Here is a 20,012-nt window from a genome sequence, read left to right as displayed (position 1 = left end):
TTTCCTGAACAGAACACAAATAGCATAGGCACTAATGTCAACAATTAATAAATGGGACCTCATGAAACTGAAAAGCTTTTATATGACAAAGGACACTGTAATTCAGATAAAGTGGTAGCCTACAAAATGGGAAAGATTTTCACCAATTACACATCCAATAGAGATCTAATGTACAAAATATAAAAAGAACTTTAAAAAAAATCCTAGGCATCAAGAAGACAAATAACCTAATTAAAAAGGGGTACAGATCTAAACAGATTGTTCTTAAAAGAGGAATCTCAAATGATTGAAAAACACAGAAATGTCCAAAGTCCTCAGGTATCAGGGAAATGCCAATCACAGCTGCATTTTACACCAGTCTGAATGGCCAAGACCAACAAAATCAAGAACAGCTCATGCCAGCCATTTCTGGTGGGGGTGCTAACATGTACAGCCACTATGGACATCAGTGTCAAAGTTCCTCGGGAGGCTGGGAAACTATCTACCTCAAGATCCAGCTGTATCACTCTTGAGCGTATACCCAAAGGACACTTCATCCTACCACAAACACACTTGCTCAACCATGTTGAGGCTCTATTCAACAACAGCCAGAAACTGGAGACAACTTAGATGTCCATCAACAGATGAGTGGGAGAAAAAAATATGGTACATTTACATAGGGCAATATTGGCTAAATATAAATCAGGTTAAAAAATGAGATCATGAAATTTTCAGGTAAGTAGATGGAGCTCCAAAAATAATAAATAAATAAATAAATAAATAAATAAATAAATAAATAAATAAATAAATAAATAAATCGCCCTGAGTTAGGTCATCAGAGCCAGGAAGACAAATATGGTATGCATTCACTTCTGTGTGGGTGTTAGCTGTTCAATCATTGAAGCTACAATCTGTATAACCACAGAGGCACAGGGAAGGACTATGGCCAAGGTGTGCATCTCCCTTGCATCCAGGAAGGAGAAATAGAATAATAGGTGGAGAGAAACAGGGCTGGGGAATAGAACGAAGGATCCAGTGGGAAGTGGGAGGAAGAGGGTGTGTGTGAGAGAGAAAACATGAGGAGAGACAGCTAAAACTAAGGGCCATTTGGGGATGAGGGTGGGGGTCACAGGGAAGCCCAACACACTAGAAGCTTCCTAAAATATATCCATGGGAGAAGGAAACCTAGATGAAATCGCCAGGTAACGGGACACAGAGCCCCCGGCTGGACACTGTTAACACCAAATGAAGCTTCTAGAACTGCGAAGGAGTTACGTCTGATTGAGTTGTTGTCCAAAGGGGTTCCATGGGAACCCCCAAACTATTATATCTAAAGCTACTGGTTGGTCTCCACACCAGCACAACTCTTGGAACCCAGAGACGTCAATCTCTTGCCTGCCTGGAACCCTCACTCCTATGCACAAGTACTCACGGTAGTTGAAGGAACTTTGCACGCTACCAAAGGAGAAAGGCCAACACCAACCCAGCTACAAAGCCTTCCCTGGACAATGGTGACCTGCTTGCACTGGTCAGGTTAAAGAATGAGAGTAATCAACCAAGGTCTGATTGGATTTAAGGCTTGCTCTGTAAGATGGAACCCATCCTAACACTGTGTGGGTGGCCAAGAACCTGAGACAGAATAGGCCAGGAACCTAGAGGAAAACCAGGTAATACTGTTGTGGTAAAGGAATCGAGCAATAAATGACATTCTGCTGTACTCATAGATCAGAGCCTTGCTCAGCCATCGTCAAAAGCTTCCTCCTGTAGCAGATGGGAACAAACGCAGAGACCCACGGACGGACAATGTGCAGAGTTACCTTGGAACACACAGCCATAAATGGTCTCTATCACCACCCTGATCCTGCCCCCGCAGGGTTTAGGGAATTCTACAGAAAATGTGGAAAGAATGTAAGAGCCAGGGAGGATGGGGGACACCCCAGGATACAAGACCTTCTAGACATGGCAAGACTGACACACACATGAACTCACATGAATGACACACATGAACTCACATGAAGAGACTCTGTGAGCATGCGCAGGGCCTGCACAGGTCTGCACCAGAAGTCTGCACCAGAAGTCTGCACCAGAACACAAGTCCTTATTCCTAACCCAGAAGCTATCTCTAGTTGAAAACTACTTGCAAATAAAACTTTAGTCTACTCTTAGGAGTGGGCCTCCTAACCAGCAGTAGATGGCCAACACAAAACAAAGTCAATGGCATCCTTACAGGTTCTTTGTCTTAAACTGATTTATTTTTTCATTATAGGCCCTCTGCATACACATCGTGGCTTCCTTCTTATGTTTTTGCAGGTTTCCCGTGTCCGTGTGTGTTTCTTTGCTTCTTCCTTTGGCTTCTTCCTTCTGTTTGTTTTGTCCTGTTCTGACCTGTTTTTATCTTATTTTATTATTATTTCTTGGGTGCTTGTTTGTTTGCTAACAAGGGACGGAATGGGTGTGGATCTGGATGGAAGGGGAGATGGAGAGGGACTATAAACAGTTGGGAAGACAAATCAGAAAATAGCTTATAAAAAATCTAATTTCAATAAAAGAAAATAAGCCTAAAAAGAGAGATGGTTTCCATAAAATGTGACAAATGCAGTAACAGGCCCAGCTCCTTCTCAGGACAGGGAAATGTGCTCAATTTCTCAAGCTGTCCTTCAATGCATCTCAGGGCCTCAGGACTCCTGCCTGTCTTAGCCAGGCGTCCAGGACCTGTTGCTATGGCCTCCATTTACAACAACTCCTATCCCACCTGTGCCCAGGACTTCTCAAACCATACAAATCATCTTTACTCTCTTTCTGACTTGATCACAGCAACGTCTAAAATGGTCTACAAATCCCTCCTCCCTGAAGACTAGTGTTCCCTCCACTTCCCCGTTACACGAGTTCCCAGTGTCATGCGACAGTCCCCCTTCAACACAGTATTCTCTGCTTAGACCCCAGATAGTCCATCAAGGCTCTATTATCCTTGAATGTGTCAGTATATGTACGTACACCTGTAATCCCAGCACTCAGGAGGCTGAGACAACCATCACAAGCTCTAGGCTAACCTGGGCTATATGATAAGATCCTATCAGAAAAAATAAAAAATAATAGCATTAGTAGGTGATAATAATATATTCCAGAGCCTCAGTACTTTCAGCCTGCCTGCCAGTCCTTGGGAGATCCCACCCACACACTTGTCTGATGACAGGAATGTGCATCTCCTCCTTGGGTGGACTTACAGCACTGTGAAATCTTGTCTGTCACACTGCTTTTATTTTGCCTCAAATTCTACCCTTCTTCCTCCCTCCCTCCTCTCATCATTTACTCTTACAGGGTCAGCTCTGAACCTGCACCTGCCTCCTTTGCATGCGTTCATCTTGCAGGCTAAACTGTGGGCCTGGGCCTGCCTTCACTTGTGCCCATCAGTAATTTACAGTAATTCACAGTTGAGAGCCCATGTTCCTCACCACCTCCCGTCTCTGAGCTATGACAACAGAACTGGAACTTGCTCTAATTTTTAATAAGAGGAGACAGAGGCTTCTATAGTAGACAGTGTGGCATCTTAGCTACACCCCATACTAAAGGATAATTCCAAATAACAGACCCATCAGTCACCTTTGAGACATACATACTCTCACATACACTCACACAAACGCATTCATACAAACACACTCACACACACTCTCATATACTCTCACACACATTCATACACACACTCAAACACACTCTCATACACTCTCACACACATTCATATACACATTCACACACACACTTCACACACTCATACACACACACTCTCACACACTTGAAGGAGCAAAACATAAAGAGCCTTGGAGATCCGTGAAGCTAGAGTGCAGCCTCCAGCCTCTCAGTGGGTCTTTCCTCATGGGCGGAGTTCCCCTGCTTTCTGTGGGTCTTTGTGTTAACCTTATAATAATATATTCCACAGCCTCAGTACTTCTAGTCTGCCTTCTATGCCACCCCCATGGCTCTTCCTCTGTGACCTTTTGGGCTCTGATACCAGTGACTGGGATGTCTGATCAGCATGCTGTGAGCACACACACACACACACACCAGACACACACACAAACATACTCTCCCAGGCCTCCTCAGAGTCTTATGCTGATATCCTACACACACAAACACATGCACACACTCACACACACTCTTACACACTCACACACATAGGCCTCAGTCTTCTGCTGAGACATCCTACAGACACACACACTCACATACACACATTCTCAAACACACTCACATGACATGCACATATACATATACTCACACACACACATTTTCTCACACACACTCACATGACATGCACATACACATATACTCACACACACTCACTTTCTCACACACATTCATATGACATGCACACACATATACTCTCACATACTCATATACACATGCGCACACACGCTTTCACATGTGCACACCCACTCTCACATGTGCACACACACTCATACACATGTACACACTCACACACATTGTCACACATTCACTCATAGCTGCTGTTTTGCTCAACCATGTGCAGTAATGCCCTCATCACCTTGTTTCTGGTTGACGTCTGACGCATTAATGAGTGAGTGAATGAGTGCATGACAGTGTGGAACAAGGCTGTCTACACTGGAGCTCAGTGTGTGACCTTGCCCAAGTCAGTAATACCCGGGCTGTATAACTAAATTCTAGTAAGTTAGATTTTTCTCTTAATATCTTGAAAGTGTACGATGAGACTTCTAAAGAGTGTGACATAAATTCAGAGGGACAGATCCTACAGCTTATCACTGTTTCCTCACCAGCTGGGATGCAGCCTTGGCCACGCCCACACTCGTGTAGTCTCCATAAGCAGCAGGAGCTAGGCTGGTGCCTGTAAGAAGAGGAAACACAGGGAAGGGCTGGAGATGCATCAATCAAAAGAGGAAGAAGCAGCAGGGTGGTGATGTGGGTAGACCAGCAAAGGACAGAGGCTGGCACGTGACTGCAGTCAGAGGCCCCGCAGCACGAAGTCTGCTCTGCACAAACGGAGGAGGCCCGCCCCCCACCCCCTATGCCTTCGCAGGAGCTGAGCTGCAGAAAGTTCCCCAGTCTGTAGAGTGCCCTTTCAAACGGAGGACTGAGTGTTTCTTTATGCCTTTTTCTAATGCCAGAAGCCCTGTGGTATATACAGGGCTGGTAATGATCAAGGCATTCCACCAAGCATGGATGCTTCAGAGCATGAAACTGGGCAAAGGGACCCTTTGGGGACAATGTCATGCTTGGTAAGTTCTGTTCATTTTGCACAGTGCACAGAATGCTGGGAGAACACTACCTAACATGTGGCACTTCTCAAGAAACAATCAGCCTACAGTGTTATAAAAGACTATAAGAAATAATAAGGGCTGGAGAGGTGGCTCAGTGGTCCTTCCAGAGTTCTTGAGTTCAATTCCCAGCAACCACAGGGTGACTTACAACCACCTGTAACAGGATACGATGCCCTCTTCTAGTGTGTCTGAAGACAGTGTATATATATATATATAATTTTAAAAAGAAAGAATAACAAAATAGATATCATTTTTAAAAAAAATATTATTTTTCCCCATGGAAGTTTTCAGTTTTCCCTCCAATTTTAGACCTACATACAACTGAAGGTTCTGGAATCAAAAGGCATAGGATTTAGCCAGGTGTGGTGAGTTTAAAGCCAGCCTGGTCTACATAGTGAGTTCTAGGCCAGTCAGCATCTTAAAATTTGTCAGCCATAATGATGTCTCACTGGAGATGGCCATAGAGAAGTGCTTTGCCTTGGGAGCCATATGGACCTACCTGATCAGCCTGCCTGGCTGGTTCCCTGGATTCCTAGTGGACCTGGGCTAACAGTTCCATTATTCCGACCTGATTTTCTCATCATTATTCTAAGGGTGTGCTCTCTCTCTCCTACCAGCTGATCAGACCTGACTGAATCCAGTCAGTTTCTGTCAGATGGCAATATGTAAGGCCTACTATAATATATTGTGATTTTTGTTCCCACTGGCTTTTCTAGTTTGTAGGCCCCACTTAGGGGCTTGCTCACATGTTGCCCTGGAGTTCATCGACATTGTACCTTGCATGGCAGAGGCGGCTCTTGCTTCCTCCTCCTTCTCACAGAGAGGTTTGCAGTCAAGGTCACCAGAAGCCATGTGCAAAATGTCTGATCCAGACTCTGCCAACGGGAAAAGGCGGACAGCAGGAGAGCTACACAAAAGAAGCATTTGCCTGGGCGCCACCTCTCGTCTGCACACACCTAAGCCGGTTGGTAACGAGAACGCCAATTTCCTCTCTCGCAGAGCTACTTACCACTTGACGTCACAGTGCTCTCCGAGGATGAAGTCTGTTCAGACGATGGCTGTGTGAGATACTCCCTGACAAACGGACACAAGAAATATCTTCAACACGCTCGGCAAATAACTCTCTTAAAGCCCAACTGAAAACACATCCAAGTTCATAAATGTGGCAGACCTGAGCTGTGACGGGCTCTCGGAATACAAGTGGTCAGCACCATTCTCCTGCAGGGAACAAGGAGACACATGGTGAGGGATCTACAGTGACCATCCCAGGAAGGTCGCTTTAGGCACGTATCCCCATCAGTGCTAAATGAGTCACTATTTACGCAGTGAGAGGGCTTGCAGCGTTTGCCGAGGACCCGAGTTTGGTTCCTCGGATGTCAGCTCTGTAGAACCTGTAAGTTTTTCTCCAGGGGATCTGATACCCCCTTTCCAGCCCCAACCCTGCCAGCACCTGCATGTGCATGTGCATTCATTCACAAGGACACATGGACATAAAATTATTTTTAAATTAAATATTAATTTTTCGTGTGTTCTCAAATACTAAAAAAATAAAAATAAAAAAGCTCAAACTTCAAAAATAAGATTCTGTGTCACTGCTTAAGCTTCTATTAAATTTCCTCACAACTCTTACTTATTTTTGGTTTTGCATTTTAAAATGTTTGGTTGATAGCTGTAGATATCTCCACATAGTGAGATGTTTTGTTTCACGTAGCCAGCTGGGGTCATTATCAGATGCTGAAGAACTGTTCTGTATCACCTACAGGATGCTAAATGAGGCTGGCCCTATCTATGCACTATTTAAATACATAGTGATTACAGTTTTACGTATATACAGTATGCACATGAAAGAATCTATAAACCGGGGAAGTTTTAAATATTGTTCCATTTCATTGGCTATCATAGTTTATAAAAATCAAGAATTGAGAGGCCTAACATGACTGCCTTCCAAAAGAGCCAACAAGCAGCTGAAAGAGTCAGATGCAGATATTTGCACCCAACCAATGGATAGAAGCAGCTGACCCCTGTGTTGAATTAGGGAAGGCTGGAAGAAGCTGAGAAGGAAAGCGACCCTGTAGGAGGACCAGCAGTGTCAATCTGGACCCCCAAGATCTCTCAGACACTGGGCCACCAACCAGGCAGCACACACCAGCTGATATGAGCCCCCAACACACATACAGCAGAGAGCTGTTGGGTTTGGGCTCAGTCAGAGAAGATGCACCTAACCTTTAAGGAGACTGGAGGCCCCAGGGAGTAGGGAGTTCTGGTGGGGTGGGGACATACTCATGGAGATGGGGGTGGGGTGGGGTTGGAGGGGGCAGGAGGTGGGGAGAGGAGATATGGGATGTGGAATAGTCAGAGGGTAGACTGGGAGGGGGATAAAAATCTGGATTGTTTAAAAAAGATTAAATAAAATTAAAAAAAATATTTTACATAATAAAAAAAATCAAGAATTGATTTCTCTAAAATCATTTATGATGCCTTAACACAAGCCACGTCAGCATTGACTAGCTGCGGTGATAACGCCAAGCTTGTCGGCTGGCACCTTGATGCTCACACTTGAACTTAGAAGAGTGTTCCCGCTTCATTAAACAGGTTTCCAGAAGGGGCAGAAGAGGAAACAATTTCTTTTGCAAACCTTCTATTTTAAAAGTCTAATTACCTCATTTAAAGCCAAAATATGACTGCAGGGAACACGTATGATTGTCCCTATCCTGTCTCAGACAGGTAGCATCTGTGGGGTGCCCTGCAGCGGCCTTCCTGTCCCAAAGCTGTCCCCTTAGCGTCTGCACAGTAGAAAGCTCCCACCTCATGATCTGATCCATGCTCAGAAGTGTTTTCATAAATATCAGACTCCTACTAACTGCACAAATGTACCATGCGATCCGGGAGAGACCTGACAAACTGAGTGGCCATTCGTTCCCCCCACGCCCTGAAGAGTTTCCCGGTAAAGCAGTCAGATTTAGCTCTCGTCATGAATCTTTATAAATCAGGGAACGACACAGCAGAACTCAAGCCTAACCTGTCATAAGCCTGGCCCAGCAATGCGTTCACCGCCTGAGAATAACCAGAGGGAAGGGGTTGGACTTTTGTTCCCAAATTCCATTTCAAATGTCAGGTTGTAGTATAGGAGAGTTGAGAGAAGGCCTTCAAACTCTCTGTGTATATGGAGTAATTTAAACTGTTTAAGCCCTTATCCCACGCTCACGCAAGACCTTAACCCCACCACCACCAACCTTGTGACCTGGAGAGACTGAGAGAGAACACGGCCCTTGAACATAGTTTAAACGCAAAGAAAGTCAAGAAATAAAGTGAATTCGGGTGGGAGACTTACTGCAGCAGACTGGCTCACTCCACGAAGCAAACCCCAGAAGGAGAACAGCTTTTTCCTCTCTGGCAATCCATTCAAATAGAGACCTGATCCCATTTACATAAAAGCCCTTGCTCTTGTGAGTAAGAGTTAACATAGGGTGGGGTTGTCGAGGTATGGAACAAAGTGACAGTCTCCTGTGGGCTGGGTCAGCAAACACAGGTACACACACACACACACACACACACACACACACACACACGCACGCACACACACACAGAGCAACAGCATCTCAATGAGCACAAAGAAAACTAGGAAAAACAGTTGGGAAAGTCAAGATCGTAGGGATTTGTAAGCCTGGTAGCCTGGGACACTTGTTCTCAGTAAAATGCTGCTTTAACCACAATCTTTGCAAATGGAAATACTTCCTCTGATAAACAGGTGTCGCCAATATAATTTTACTACTGGACTGAGTTTAGACAGCTAATGCTAGTCAAATTAACAAGACAAGAAAAACGTAGCCGGAGTTTATACAGACCTCAAACTGGACTCTGTGCCCATTTAAATGTTCGGAAGAGAGGAACAGTGTTCTACTGACCTGGGACAGAAACAGAACTCAATTTCCTTATTTTTCCCCCCTTTTGATTTGTAACCAAAAGCGCACCACACCCTGGGACCCGCGGGCACACCCAGCACTGAGAGGTTACTTTAGAACCGGTTATCAGTCAATCTTGTAGCTGGCAATGTTATTTATTCTCCAGGGTTATTAATGCTGTGACTATGCACAGCCTGAGAAGACAGGACAGACAATGCCCAGAAAATCCCCAAGACAGTTTTCTATCCATCCCATCCTTTGCCCCAGTGACTCTGCTCTCCCGGTGACATCTGTGTCATCCGGAAACGAGTCAGGACAGGAACGAGGATCCGAGGGAGGAAAAACAATGACGGCCTTTTATACTAAAACCTCGGACTTTCGTCTGCCAGTCCTCTGCTCTCTGGGGAGTAGGTTTTGCGCTTAATGCCCTTGGCCATTCTGACTCTGGGTCAGAGCCACAGATACTATTTGTGAGCATTTGATGTGAAGCCAGGTTGGGATTGGAGAGAGGGCTTGGATGTTAAGAGCATTTGCTGCCCTTGCGTAGGCCCTGAGTTCAGTTCCCAGTACCTGTGCTGGGCATCACACAGCTGCCTGGAACTCAGATCCAGGGGATCTGACACCAGCTTCTAACTTCTGCCAGTACCCACGTACATGGTGTGTTACAAATGAGCACACACACACACACACACACACACATACAGAGAGAGAGAGAGAGACAGAGAGACAGAGAGATAGAGAGAGATCAGTCCTGAGGTTGGAGAGACTGCTCAGTGGTCAACAGCACTGGTTGCCCTTGCAGAGGACCTGGTTTGATTCCCAGCACCCACACGGTGGCTCACAGCTGTCTGTAATTCCAGCCCCAGGGAATCCAATACTGTCTTTGGGCACTGTAAATATGTGTGTTACACATACACACTTGCAGGTAAAGCAGCCATACACATAAAATAAAAAATTTTTTAAATCTTTTAATATAACCAGAAATTTTACATACACTGCCAAGTATCATTGTAGGATCATATCAGAGACAAGAGGAGGGAGAGAAAGAACATCCAGTTTTATTCTGTCTTGTTCTGAAGCAGGCTCTTACCTCGTAGACCAGGATGGCCTCAGACTCAACCCTCCCTTCCTGATGCTGCCTCCTGAGAGCTGTGTCACAGAACTCTCAACTTGAGGGCATTCAGGGGAGAAACAAGCATGTAGCATGTATGGAGGTTTGCAAGGCACTTGGAGAGCAGCTGCCTGTTCTTTAGGCCAGTGGAGAAAGCAATGCCTGAGGAGAAGCAGGCAGGCTGAGGAGGAGCCATTGTCCCAGAGAAATCTCTGTGACTTGAGAGGACCCTGGGGAAATGGACACCACTGTGGAGGGCACAGCAGTGCTGGACGCTGTGCTCCTGACCGCTGTCCCCAGCACTGTGGAGCCATCTGCCCATCCCAGAAGGTGGACAGTTACTTTCACATGCTGTCGCTCACACTGTACCACCTGGGCATTCTCTGAGAGCCCTGCAGTGTGGGGTGGAACTGTCTGTTACTGACCTAGGAAAAGGAATGGCAGAGGTTGAGATGCAGACAGGCTTGTGGACCGTGTGGCCAGCAAGCGAGGATGTCACAGAAGTGTGGGTGTGTGGAGGAACAACCTCCTTACTCAACAAGCTGCAAAGCTCTGAGTCCACCTGGGGTTCATAGACGTCTGTGAGCTCTAGGGACACCCTGGAGATGCTGGGAAGAGGCTCGTGAAATGAAAGGCCTCCCTGCTCATCAGCGAGTAGAGCAGAGGAATGCAGAATGCATTGCATTCCCTCCCTGTGGATCTACTTGGCTTGCACCCAGGCCAGTGGGCAGGAACTTGGCTATATAGATGCTTATGTGCAGGTGCATATGGAATATACATAAAGGAATGCGTTTGCATGCATTACATAGATATGCAAAAAGCCTTGCAAAAGGACACCCCCTTTCACAGGGAACACAAATTCAGACAGGTGCAGCTATGTATAAGTTCCCAGAGCTAATACAGGCTCAGTCTTCATTCAGGCCTGCTCAGTTCCAAAACTGATTCCATCTGGCTAAAATTAATCAACAAGAGTAGATAGTAGGGTTAGCTCTCTGAATTATCTCGCGGTCTCCAGCCAGTCTCTCTTTCTCTACCCCTCCCGCGTTGCTGTGAAATCCAGGGAGCTCATTTCAGCCGCCTCTCTGCTTCTCTGCTCTGCCCCTAAGTGAGCTCTGTTCTCCTTTAGAGCCTCCCACACAGGACGTCCGGCTCTCTCCGCGACTCCCTCAGCCATTCGAAGACCCTCTCACAAACACAGCTGTTCACTTTTACCTATTATGATCTAGGATAATGAAAAAAATGGAGCTTCCTCAGTAGATGTGGGGGAAACTAGGAAGTGAATCCTGAGACTTTAGGCACACCATAGAGGAAGGGAGGAAGTAACTCCTCAGACTCTAGGAACACCCTTGAGAGAGAGAGAGAGAGAGAGAGAGAGAGAGAGAGAGAGAGAGAGAGAGAGAGAGAGAGAGAGAGAGAGAGAGAGAGAGAGAGAGAGAGAGAGAGAGAGAGCGCAAGCTGAGCCTTCTTTGTAACGATGGTGAAGTGGACACTGAGAGTGGGGGCTCGGGGGGTGACACGGCTTCCAGTCTACCCAGGTTGTTGGGGACACACGGATAAGTGACCGAAGGACCCTGCCTATGGGGCTAATAACTCCCAACCCTCTGACGAGCTGAGAGCCTCCAGACAGAAAGCCTGCCACGCTGATGACATTTTCTAGGCAGGTAGGACCTAGGACGCTCCAGGTAAGAAAGTCAACATACCAACCTCCAGTGGTGTCTTTCACAGAGTCTGCAGGGGAACAGATCTGCGGACAGACCCGCCCACCTCCGAAGATGCCTTTTCTGCTCTCTAGAAAGGGAAACCCCCCGACACCCTGCGCCTGCGCACTCAGTCGCCAATCCACGGAGCAACTGCTGTCTTTCATGCTCTGATTAAAGGACAAACTGCTTCTGTGTCCCCATCTGACCCTGTCTCCACCAAGTTTACCGCCTGATACAGGACCGAAAATAAGAATCTGGGGCCAGTGACATCAGGTAAAGGTGCTTGCTACCAAGCCTGAGAACTTGATGGCAGCCCCTGGGACCACACGGTGGAAGGAGAGAACGGACTCCTGCAAACTGTACTGACTTCCATACACTTGCCATGACATGAGTGCTCACAGGTGCGCGCACACAGAGACAGATAAACAGATAAGGTGAATGACTTCAGTGTGACCAGAAAGGGAGAACACAGCTACTGGGGCCTTGAGTCTGGTGGTCTGGTGCATACTTACAGTCCCAGTACTCACAAGGCTGAGGCAGGAGGATCAAAGTCTTTGGATAGTTTAGGCTATACAGTGAGCTCTAGGCAACATGAACTATGGGAGTCTTTCAGAAATTATCTAGTTAGAACTAGCAAGATGGCTCCGTGAATAAGCAGCTCACTGCCTAGCCTCCTGACCCGAGTTTGACCTCCATCCACCTGAAAGAAGGAGAGAACTGACTCCTGCAAACTGACCTCTGACCTCTGACCTTCACTTCTGGGCTGTGAAACATGCACCCTCCCCCACCCTGGGGGAAATGTTTGAAAATCTAATAATTTCAATTTTAAAAGAGGCACTGGGATCCCTAAAGGGAATGGGAAGAGTCAGAGAGGAAGGCATGTTGGCCATAAATGACTTTTCTGGAGACTATCCAAGCTAGCCCAGGAAACCAGACCTTGAACCCCAATTTTTAGAAGTCTCTATCCCAAGCAGTGGAGGCTTTCGAGCAGCAACACTTTGTTACCACAGAAAGGTCTTGTGAGGCACTTGGGTTTTGAAACTGGCCTTGAGAACCAAACAGAATTTTGACACCTGGAGAAACAGCAGCGTTCTGGGGAAACGCCCAGACAGGTATACATGATTTATCGTGACTTACCCCTGCCTGGTTTGGCTGAGCTACAGAGATAACACAAGGCCATGCTGGGGAGGTGAAGGTAGAAATGCAGATGTGAGGTGGCAGACGAGCTCGGGCAGGAGGCGAGCAGCTCTTCATAGGAGCAGAGATGGACAGAGAGCCGTGGCAGAAAGCCAGGGGTCAAGGAAAGGCCGGCATCGCTGGGAGCTCTGGTGAACTTGGATTATGAGTTCTGTTCACGTTTATCCTGTGCTTATTCTAATCCCTGTTCTCATTATTCACGAGAACACTAAGAGTCAGAGCTCACCATGGAATGCTCAGGGGCGGGTGGCAAGGGGAGGGGGTGCTTTCTTTTGGGGATGTGTTCAGAGGACAAGGTGGGGGAGAGGTGGAGATGTTAATCTTAGGCTGTAGAGCCTGCTTGGAGGACAGAAACCTGGGGTGACAATATGGAGAACCAGTAGTTTAGGCCACTGTACAGCTGACAGGCTAGACAGCTTCCTGGGGCTGTAAGAAGGTAGAGTGGGGGACCCAGGCATTCTTCCAGCAGCATGCTAGAGATGTTTCTACTGTGACTCTGGGGCGTCCGTTTCTGAATGGATGTCAAGACCACAGACAAAACAACTCAGCCACCGACCCTACTGATTGGAGCTCCAGCTCCTGTCAGATGCACAAAGTGGTCCATCTCTTAGGCATCAGACCACCTTCAGTGCAACCACGAGTGACCACAATGAGGGAGGCATCTAAGCTCAATGTGCTAAGAGGGGATGTTGAAAGTCTAGAACCTTTGAGGCTACAGGAAGCTGGATTTGAACCCTGAGTTTGCTACTTGCTAGTACAGCCATCTTCAAGGAATGATTTAACTCCCTCAACTCCAGATGCCTCCTTTGCCAAAGCAGAGGCCACCCCACCCTGGCAGGGGAGAGGGTTAACGAGGCTTGTGGAAATGCTTTCCCGCACCCGTGCCTGGTGCTCAAGCATGCTGCCGCTTCCCTCTTTGTTTTGTGAAATTGGTGCCCGATAAAGAGGAAATTACTAACAACCAAACATCCTTGTGAGAGGCTAAGGCCAACTTCCTGTATTAGAACTTTAGAAGAAAGCTAAGTAATAGCAAAGAAACACTCATGTCCCTTTCATTTCCTGTCCTTAGTGTCTCGGTAAGGTGGGTACCGATGTCTAGAAACCATAAATGAGTAATTACATATAAAAGCTATGTGTAATTGCATGTCAGAAATCACAGATGTATAAAAACCCGATGCGTGCACATAACAGGAAGGATGAGAACAGCTCAGAAACATAAGCAGAGGAAGGGTAAAGTGGGAGGCTGACCTCAGGAAGGCATATTTTCACTGGAAAGAGCTGATGGCCAACAAGCATATGCAGAGATGACGGACACCATTATTCATAAGAGGAATGCAAATCCAAACCCACGAGGGTCTCACTTTGCATTTTCTGAGCTGGCCACAGTGAAGTGGAATTGGTGAGGAGGTAGAGAAATTAAAGCCCTAGGCTGCTGATAGTGGCGATGTCAAACAGAGCAGGCCGTCTGTTCTGCAACTCATCACGACAGCGAACACGAGTCTCCTCACGGGTCTACATGCAAAAGCATTTTAAAGCCGTTTATACGAAAACGTACGCACTGATACTCACAGAAGCATTGTTCCCAGGAGGCCAGGAACTTCTCCAATGCCCATGAGCCAGTGAAGAAGGGAAGGATCACCATACAGCAGAGCAAGGACCCGAAAAGGATGACATTTGAAAACCTAATGCTAACCAGAAGCAGCCAGGCCCAAGAGACCAGAGAGGGCTCATTCCATTTGTAGAAGACTTCCAAGAGAGAAAGTCTTTAGAGAAAGCAGATTGCTGGTCACCGAGGAATAGGCTGTACAGACAGAGGTCTAAATGGGTGTAGGGACAGGGGCGGGGGATGTAATCGAGGCATTCCAATGTTACGGCAGCTCTCAAATCTGTAACTACATCAAAAGAGTTGACTACTTGTTCAGTTTGCGATGGTCATCCTGAACACCAAGGAAGGAACAAACATACAGAATGTCTGTCTGGCCTGGAGAAGTTCCCTAGGACCTGTGAAGTCTGTTAAGGTTACTGTCATCTTTAGCAGAGGGGTACCACTGGTACCTGCCTCTGGTGATGTGCACTCTTTAATAAGAAGCCAATGCCTTTAAGGTTATCTAGCCCTGATCTCAGGTCCTAGAAAGTCAGGGCCATCTGAGATCTATTACAGCCATTAGCAAATTTAAATATGGAAACAAGACACAGCACAAAGTTCAGCCCACTCCACGCAACTCATTCAGCCCAAAACTTGTTTCTATTTTTATTTTAGATTTGTTTATGTGTGTGGGTCTTTTGCCTGCATGTTTGTATGTGAACCACATAACACAGTGCCCATGGAGGCCAGAAGAGTGTCTCATTTTCCTTGGAACTGGAGTTAGGAGTGGTCGTTAGCCCTCAGATGGGTGCTGGGAATTGAGGCCAGGTCCTCTGTGAGAGCAAGTGTTCTGTGCTCTTCACCACTGAACCAACTTCCCAGCCAGTAACCCAGATTTCTACTCTGCATGGAAGAGAAAGCCCCTAAGTCACTGAATTTAACTTCCTGGCTTCAAAGTTAGATGTTTCTTATGTACACGAGTCCTAGGACGCCCCATACTATTTCTTATAAAAAAGGGGAGGAAGGAGGAACAGCCCTCAAAGGGGTCAGAGCAAGGTGGTACTGAGAACAAGACAGATCTCTGTCCGTACTCACGTCTGTACTCTGGTCCTCGTTCATTCTGGTACAGTCTAGAAGCTCCTGTCCCAAGATGGAGCCTTCCGTGGGGAGTGGGCACCTGGTGGTAGAGGTAGAAAGAGTGGCTTTCTGCAAAACTTAGCAGGGGACTACCAGAGTTCCCAGTACCCCTCCCCAGACCAGCCAATTTCTTACCAAGCAGGAAGAGAGTTCCTATTTCCTCCAGAGAGAAATTACTAAGGACAGAAAAGCCAACCAGAAATGAAAATATGACATTTGCAATTCAAAGTCTTGTTTCCTCCACTCAGGAGCAGAAAGGACTCTCACTGGGAGGATGGGGGTGGGGGAGGGGTTAGCCCTGCCAACTCCACCGATCATCAACCGTTTCTAAAAATCAGTCTTTTGGCTTTAAAGTACAGGTGAGGACTACGGCATAGGGAGTCTGAACCACGTCCATGACTCATCGGGGTTAACGCAGCAGTAAAAATGTAATGTGTTCCTCAAAGCTGTCTCATGAAGTTCAAAAGCAATGTCTGGATTCTATACCGTGAATCCTCAGAAAGCTGGAGAAGCGCCATCAAAAAATAGCAAAGAAGTAACAACGTCAATAAAATAGAGCTCATTAGCAGACACGCACACCCTTGGCGGAGGAGGGCGGCTGTGACCTCACTTACTGGCACCCTCTTGTCACGTCCAAAGCCCCATCTTCTGGTTCCTGCTCTGGGGGACCTTTTACACAGAGCATGGGCTGAGTTTCTGGCACATGAGATGGGTGTCAGTTCTAGCCTTGGAATTGCTGTGAGGCCGTCAAGACACAGGCATCTGCAGCAGGAAGGAATGAGAGTAGATGTGAACTTCTGATTCAAATTGTCTTAAAGATTAAACTTTTCTCACCCAAGAGATTGGTTGCACCATGTCTGAAAAGGTAAAAAACAAACCAATTCTATTAACATGGTATTCTAAAACCCCTAGATGCTTAGCTACATAGAGGTAGAAGTATTAAAAACGAACAACAAAACAAAACCCCACAAACTGAGCTGTGGCTACTGGAGGACAGAAACCCTTGTTCACCGAGCCACCCTTGTCTACCGAGCCACTAGCTGCTCTGCAATGCACAGCCAGCAGACAACACACAACACTGGCCTGTTTTTATAAGTGAAGTTGAATTAGAACATAGCCATGGCTGTTCATCTGAGGACAGGCTGTGGTTGCTTGTGTGTTTTAGCACTGGTGCCCAAGCATTGCCATGGAGACTACAGGACTAGAAAAGCCTAAGGTATGTGCTACCCAGCCTTCCAGAACAATTTTGCAGACTCCTTGAGAGGAAAGCTATAGGCACTGTGACCAGAAACCACCAGGTGTTGCATGCAGGCAGGGAACGGGCTGTGGCGACAAAGCACTCCTTTTGGGGAGTGTGGTTGTTGCGTTTTGGGGCACAGGAAGAAGCCAGGTTTAATTTTTAAAAGAAATGCAAGCTTCCAGCACTTGGGAGGTAAAGGCAGGCAGATTTCTGAGTTTGAAGCCAGCCTGGTCTACAGAGTGAGTTCCAAGACAGCCAGGGCAACACAGAGAAACCCTGTCTTGAAACAAACAAACAAACAAACAAACAAACAGAAATGCAGCTTTTCTATCCATCACAATATTTTGGTTGATATCCTGGCTTGGCCTCTTGCAGGTTGTGAGATTGTATGTAAATAAGGTCTCCACTCAGGGCCCTAATCCACTTATATGTAAAGGGATACATGATCTCAGGCAAATTATGTTTGATGTTCTTCCGTTTCTCCATCTTTCAAGTGATTACCACAGGCAGGGATGTGGTGCTTAAGCACACTTGTTGGTCTTTCAGAGTCCCTCGGTTTGGTTCCCAGCACCCAATGGCTTACAATCTTGTATAACTCCAGGTCTGGTGGTCTGATGCTTTCTTCTGGTCTCTGTGAGCACCAGGCAAACATGGTGTCCATTTACATTCAGGCAAAACAATCACACACATAAAATAAGATAAAATAATCTAAAAATATTTCTCAATGAGAAATAAGATGGTCCAGGAGCCAGGGCAGCAGCTGAGTGGTAGAGCATCATCGGGCATACTCTGTTCCCAGCCCCACAATTGTAGATCCAGTAAATGGGAATCACACTGGCATCGCCCCCATCAGACTGTGCAGAGGAACAGTTAAGTTAACCGGAGCGTTGAGACTACAGGATGCAGCCATAATTCCACCGTGAGGGTGGTGCTCAGCTGAGAGTTTTCGTGGATAAACAAACACAGGCAGGGTTGATGGTGTCTGGCCCTGGGCCATTCACAGGATGCGGTTTCCTGACCTTTGGCTTGGCTTTACAGACCGGCCACCAGGTCCCATCCTCCACTGCTTTCTCCTCGTTCTTAGTAACCCCTTAACCCATGTTAGCTCACACTCCATGGAGGCTGAAGCTCACATGCCCTTCCTTCTCTGTTCTCTGAGTGCTGGTTTGGCTGTTCCCACCCCACCCACTGGAGTCCTTCCCAAAGCCGTTTCCCTTCCCCTCCTGGTCCACTTCTTCCATCTTCTATGGAAGTTTTCTGAACTTGAGTCTTGTTATTTTAGGATTTGTTCTTAATGATGCATAATGGTGCTTGGTATAGAGTGGATCTTCCAGTTTAAATGAACTGAATCCATAGACAAATATCCAATAGATCTCCCTGGACAGATTAATTGTTATGAATTATTGTCTCTTTCCAGGAAGTCCTCCCCACCTTTCTGTGGGCAGGAGTGGGGAGGGGCGTGTCCACACTCACTCAGCAGTGGGTGTACACTAGACCGAGTGTTTCCAGGTCAGGGGTACCTGATGTCTGCTTCCTTCTTGTTTCTGCTATGGTTTGCTGCTTCTGAATAGAAAACCAGCATCATTAGCTGTCTAAAGGAAAATTCCACCCCATAGTTCTCAAGATAATTCCTTCAGCTTAAGAAAACCACACTGGGGAGGGAACGGGGCAAACATACATGAAGGTAGATGAGCAGTGAGGTGGGGGTGGGTCTGCAGGAGTTTAGAGGGGGTGTGAATATGGCCAAATATATTGTATGACATTCTCAATTATTAAAAATAGTTCTTAAAAAGGAGACAGGTTTTAGAGAGCACTGGGTGCTGTTACAGAGGACCCAGTTTGTGGTTTTCAACACCAGCATCTCACAACCATCTATAACTCTAGTGCCTGAGGATCCGACATTCTCTTCTGCCTTCTGTGGGCAGTGCACACATGTAGTGCACAGACATATGTGCAGGCAAAACACCCCCACACATAAAATAAACAACACATAAAATTTCAAAGAAAAAAGTAGCCAGGATGTGATAGGTCCCAAGTGAGGATTGTTACAGAACAAAGCTTCTCCCAAGGCTATGGCACAGGAACAAATCCAAATTCTTATTCAAGCCTGCCCTGGAGGAGGAGGCGTAGAGTCAGGATACCCAGGGAGCAGGCAAGAGCATCCAAGTTCAAGATTTGCCTGGGCCACATAGTGGGTGCAGGGCCAGCCTGGGCAACTTAGGACAACCCTGTCTCCAAATAGAAAGTTAAAACGCTGGAGATATGATTCAGGTACAGCCTTTATCAACACCTGTGAGGTTCCACGGTTCAGTCCCAAGCACCTACAAACAAAACCAGGGAGAATACCCCTGGGCAGCAGTTAACGGGATGCTCACACATCACCAAGTCCACACAATTCACACCTAGATAGAAACAAGGCTTTGGGGAAAGGGGTAGGAGTGAAGGGCAGGGCCGTTTACCTCATTCTTCATGGTATTGTGATCAAAAGGTAGATTTCTACCTCTTACACCAAATGGTATAATGAATGAGTAGGAGGAGGAAATGAGAAGATGAGGAAGAAGAGGAGAAGGAGGAGGAAGAAGAGGGGGAGGAGGGAGAGGAGGAGAAGGAAGAGGAAGAGGAGAGAAGAAGAAAAAGAAGAAGAGGAGGAAGGAAAAGAAGAGGAGGAGGGGGAGGAGGAGGAGGAAGAAGAGGAGGAGGAAGAAGAAGAAGAGGAGGGGAGGAGGAGGAAGAAGAGGAGGAGGAGGAAGAAGAAGAAGAGGAGGAGAGGTATCCATTGCCTATCTGGTAATCTTTTTGTAGAAAAGTAATATGTTTAGATTCCTCAGCCTTTTCATACATACTAAATAATTTTTTAATTGTTATTATTATTA

General features: G+C 46.6%; 1 protein-coding gene across 13 annotated transcripts in view; it reads right to left on the bottom strand.

Moving 5' to 3' along the window:
- Positions 1–20,012, bottom strand: part of Lrmp (lymphoid-restricted membrane protein) — a 63,215-nt gene that overhangs the window by 20,809 nt on the left and 22,394 nt on the right. For 4 of the 13 annotated variants that reach the window (XM_011241570.3, XM_011241568.1, XM_011241569.1 and 1 more), the window contains exons 2-8: positions 16,514–16,661; positions 15,858–15,939; positions 9,113–9,172; positions 6,439–6,485; positions 6,277–6,341; positions 6,044–6,142; positions 4,764–4,834 (exon numbers count right to left, since the gene is read on the bottom strand). In XM_011241570.3, coding sequence (XP_011239872.1) covers positions 4,764–4,834; positions 6,044–6,142; positions 6,277–6,341; positions 6,439–6,485; positions 9,113–9,172; positions 15,858–15,939; positions 16,514–16,584 — 495 coding nt within the window. In that variant the 5' untranslated portion in view covers positions 16,585–16,661. Of the gene's footprint in view, positions 1–4,763; positions 4,835–6,043; positions 6,143–6,276; positions 6,342–6,438; positions 6,486–8,598; positions 8,647–9,112; positions 9,173–15,857; positions 15,940–16,034; positions 16,662–20,012 lie in introns of those variants that run through there. The other 9 variants (NM_001281981.1, XM_030255204.1, NM_001281980.1 and 6 more) reach the window with 7 other exon arrangements.

Source organism: Mus musculus, chromosome 6 (genome assembly GCF_000001635.26).
Source record: "Mus musculus strain C57BL/6J chromosome 6, GRCm38.p6 C57BL/6J".
Classification (NCBI taxonomy): Eukaryota; Metazoa; Chordata; class Mammalia; order Rodentia; family Muridae; genus Mus; species Mus musculus.
Note: the sequence above shows the minus strand (reverse complement) of the source record. Positions and strands in the feature narration are given on the sequence as shown.